Source organism: Juglans microcarpa x Juglans regia, chromosome 6D (assembly GCF_004785595.1).
Source record: "Juglans microcarpa x Juglans regia isolate MS1-56 chromosome 6D, Jm3101_v1.0, whole genome shotgun sequence".
Classification (NCBI taxonomy): domain Eukaryota; kingdom Viridiplantae; phylum Streptophyta; class Magnoliopsida; order Fagales; family Juglandaceae; genus Juglans; species Juglans microcarpa x Juglans regia.
In genome coordinates this window covers 21,603,096-21,607,314 of record NC_054604.1, presented here as the reverse complement: position 1 = coordinate 21,607,314, position 4,219 = coordinate 21,603,096, and the positions used below count along the sequence as shown (strand labels likewise).

General features: G+C 35.0%; 1 protein-coding gene across 1 annotated transcript; it reads left to right on the top strand.

Annotated features, from left to right (window-relative positions):
* The first annotated feature begins 1,741 nt into the window (after positions 1–1,741).
* LOC121268900 (protein MODIFYING WALL LIGNIN-2-like) lies at positions 1,742–3,587 on the top strand. The gene is made up of 3 exons (XM_041173169.1): positions 1,742–2,367; positions 2,476–2,681; positions 3,047–3,587. The coding sequence occupies exons 1-3, from the start codon at positions 2,263–2,265 to the stop codon at positions 3,282–3,284; spliced, it is 549 nt and encodes a 182-aa protein (XP_041029103.1). The 5' UTR covers positions 1,742–2,262; the 3' UTR covers positions 3,285–3,587.
* Positions 3,588–4,219: the final 632 nt, after the last annotated feature.

The window sequence follows — 4,219 nt, the reverse complement described above, 5'->3', positions numbered from 1 at the left end:
AACACTTGGAAGAAAGAAGAGAGGAACTATTAAATAACTCTAAAAATAACCCAACCATGTATAGTGAGAGAGAAAAATGTCACCTGCGAGATGGTGACAGACAATCAGAGTTGTTTGGTCGGTTGGTCGATGGCGGCACAACACAATGACGAACAACGTACAAGTTGGGTGAAGGAGGACTGAGGGGCAACGTGGAAGAGGGACGACGTGAGGGAGAGGAAAAATTCGAATGGCATTTGGAAGTAGGACATTCAGCCATTTAGGTAAAATGAACGTGTTACTTGAAAAAAGAAATTAAAATGCCACATCATCAGTGTATAATGTTGGAGAAGTACAAGACAGATGTATAGACTTACTCTTATTTGTATCTCGATCATTTGTATCAAGGAGGTTTCAGTTTCCACTTTTCATTAAAATAGCATATAAAGAAAAAATTTAATTGTAAGCGATTCTGCGTACTAATACGCATACCTATTCAATATGATTGGTCAGAAAGTAGATTTTATTGAAAACAGTACTAATTTAAATTTAGAATATAAAGGCAATAATATTAATATACAGATTGATACGTAAATTTGTTTGTCCATAACAAAACTTGTATATAAATACCAAAAAGGCAAAATTAAAATTATGATATTTGATGGACGTTTTCTTCTTTGTATTAAGATTAGCCCAACTCATTCCCTCCAACATCACTAAACGGGGAAAGAGACTGAGAAACACCCAAACTGAGTCTGGCCCATAAGCTTAAAAGGGCCTGGGCTTCGGGGACAAAAATGGGACGTGCAGATAGATGGTTTGTAAAAGTGTTGGCCCGTATAAGTGATGCAACAAAACAAGATAAGATGTCCACGGCTCTGGTGGCTGTAGCCATCAACATTTTATGGATAACTTTGGACCCTCAATTTTTTAGAGATTAATTTGAAAAAATAATAGTTGTAATTGTAAGTATATAAGAATTATACATTTATTTTTATAAAAATAAATAAATATGATATTTATATAAAAAAATAATAATTTTTAATTGTAAATTTTATTTTTTTTTTAAATGATTGCAAAATACTTACGTATTAAAATATTTACATATTTCACGACTGTATGTAATATATTTTTAATTTATTTTATTTTAGAGAATATCGTAGAAGAAACTTCAAAGCATTAACGTCAGCAACGGGGCCGGGCAACACAAAATTCAGTTCTATTAATTATTCCCTTCCCTTTCTTTCTTTCTCTCTTTCTTGCAGGGGTAGGTTCAAATGCATGCATTGAGGTTTTTCTTTCCAAGCCACCGGGGTCCATTTTCAGCGTCTTTCTTGTCTTATTAATGATAATGTGAAAAAGTCATAGGAAACTTGCATTATAAGCGCATCCATTTTAAAAAATAATAATAATAAATATAGAACTTACGTTAAAAAATTAATCCTCTTTTTTAGAGAAAATATATTTATAATGGTGAATTATACAACTGTCGCATAATTATTTTGTAAAAAATGAATAAAATATGAGATCCATATAAAAAATTAATTTTTTACCAGTAAACTTTACTTTTTTTCAAAACAATTACGCGGTGTTTACATATTTTATCATCATACGTAGAATTACGTTTTTTTTATTTTAACGATAGACCCTATTTTTTTAAAAAAAATAGTGAGTGTGCAATATTTAGACAATATATAACTGTACCTGTCATTACTTCTTAGAAAAACAGAATCGATCTCTCTGGAAAAGGCATAAAAGTAATCCACAGCACGGCTCCAATTGAGCTTCCATATATTCTTTGTTTTGTGCGGAAAAGGGAGAAAGAGGAGTAACCAACCCCAAATATTAATTTTGAGAGAATCATTTCCACACATTCTTCATAAATTGCCAAAACCCAGATAAACCCATCAAACCCTCTTTAGATAATGTTCTGTTTTTATTATTTTACCAAATGCATAAAAAATTGCATCTCTCTCACTTTCAAGCACACACATATCTCCATCCTACAAGGGAAGAAAGTTGACCAACTCCACTTCCAATTGTTTGGTTCAAAGCTTCACTTATAATCCAAATATAGAACTAGGGACGGTATCTCTCCTTGAAAGCAATGAAAGATTTCTTGGGAAGAAAATTCCAACTACCACTGAGGAAGAAAGCCAAGGAAAGGAAGAACCAACATCAAGAGGAGATAGCCACATTTTCAAATCCCTTGAGTAAACTCCAAGCCTTTTCGCCCGTTTATTCTCTGATTTCAAGCCTACTCCGACAGAGGACAGCAGTCCAATGGAGAAACACCAATATGGGTTCGTTTTCATTTTCTCTATTATCCTCTCCCTTGGCCTCGTCTCCTTCCTTTCTTGTATAGCAGCCGAGTTAAAGAGAACAAAGGTAGTGCTTTAGTAACTCAATTGTTGTTTCTGTCGTGAAGAATGCATCATGTGTTCAGAATGTTCTTTGTTCACGACCTTTGTTTCTTGTTTTTGTTTGCTTTCGTAGTTGGTGGATCTCAAGTTAAATGGAAAACTGTGCAGTTTGCCAGGAAGCCATGCATTTGGGTTTGGAATTGCAGCTTTGCTCTGTTTGCTTGTCGCTCAAATCATGGGCAATCTGATAATTTGCAGGTATGCTTGTTCAAGAGACAAGAGAGGTAGCTGCAAGGCTCGAGCACCGGGGATTGCCAAAATCCTCCTTTTTATTTCATGGTAAGTAATCAATCTTTCGGAAAACCTAACGTTGCTTTACGATTTTACACTTTATTCTTAGCTATCATATAACCCATTACTTACTTTGTTGATACAACAAATTACACGGCTAGGACACAGATTTACATCTGGCTCTTTAATTTTTGCTTTCCTTTCCAAATTCCAATGTAATTGATTTTGGAGGGAGACCACATCATTAGAAAATTCCAAAGAGGAACATGGACAGCTAAGGATGTCTCGGTTTCCTAATCTAACCCGAAAATTCAAGGCACCCAGAAGAAAACTAAAATTAAAATGATTAAAAGTAGCATGGTCTTGGTGGAAAACACATAATATCTTGAGCTATAAATTAATGCATGTTGCAGGATGAGCTTTGGAATTGCAGTAATATTGATGAGTGGAGCCATAAGTATGAGCAGAAGGCAACCCTATGGGAAAGGATGGCTGGATGGGGAATGCTACATTGTCAAGGAAGGAACTTACATTGGTTCAGCAATTCTAGTACTGGTCACAATAGGTTCAACTCTTGGCTCAGCCTTCACAGCAAACACAAGATATCAGGCTGATAAAGGCCAAAAAATACATGCACAAGTAGTAGGATGACAAAACAGAGACGAATTGCAGGCCGGGGAATTCAATTCTATGGATAATTGGATTTAAGAAAAGATCTGAGGCTTATTTATCTCTTCAGGCTAGCCTAGAAAAAAGAGAATGGGAGAAGCGGCTGTGCCAACGTGATCTAGCACCTGCACCAGCTGATGAAGAAAGTAGAATCAAGGCATTTTTTTGTTCTTTTGATTTTTTTTTTGAATTTTTTTTGGAGGGGGAACAAGGGAGAATAAAACAAATGGGCCACACCCCAAGTGCCTTGATCTGCTCCCGGATCCATTTTTAAAAGAAATAATTTCAACATCCCACAATTTCATTATATGAATATTAAATAATTAGAGACTATTTGTTATATCCAACTTGTGGACCAATCATTTCAAACTATATAATCATGAGATGTTGATAGTAAAATAGATGATAAATAGAATTTTTCTTCGAGCAAAGCCCACATTTTGTATTGCTTTTTCCTTTTTATTATTTTTTATCGCTATTTTACCTCTTTATGATTATTGCTTTGGTTGGGGAATTTACACCAGCGAAAGAAGAAGGTGGAGAGTTCTAATCTTTTAAATCGACCCAAAATCTCACTCTTGGGCCAACATAAGAATCAGTAAAGAGGAACATTAAAAGGTAAAAAACAAACAAGTTTGTTGCTTAAAGAACCCATTAGAAAACGGGTTTTGTTGAAATCTGCGGAAGAAATACAAGTCAAAAGCCTTGCAATATAGAAAGGGGAGTTACTCCGGAGCATGTTGCTCATAACTACAAGTCCTCTGCACAAAAAGGATTACCCAAAAAAATAAAGGATAGCGTAAGGTTCAACATATGTAGTGGGCCGGGAAAGTAGGCCAACTAGGCAATCATGAATGAAATCACTCAATTTTGATATGGAAACTGCTCAAAAGTAAATTCCTCTTATCTACAAGAAG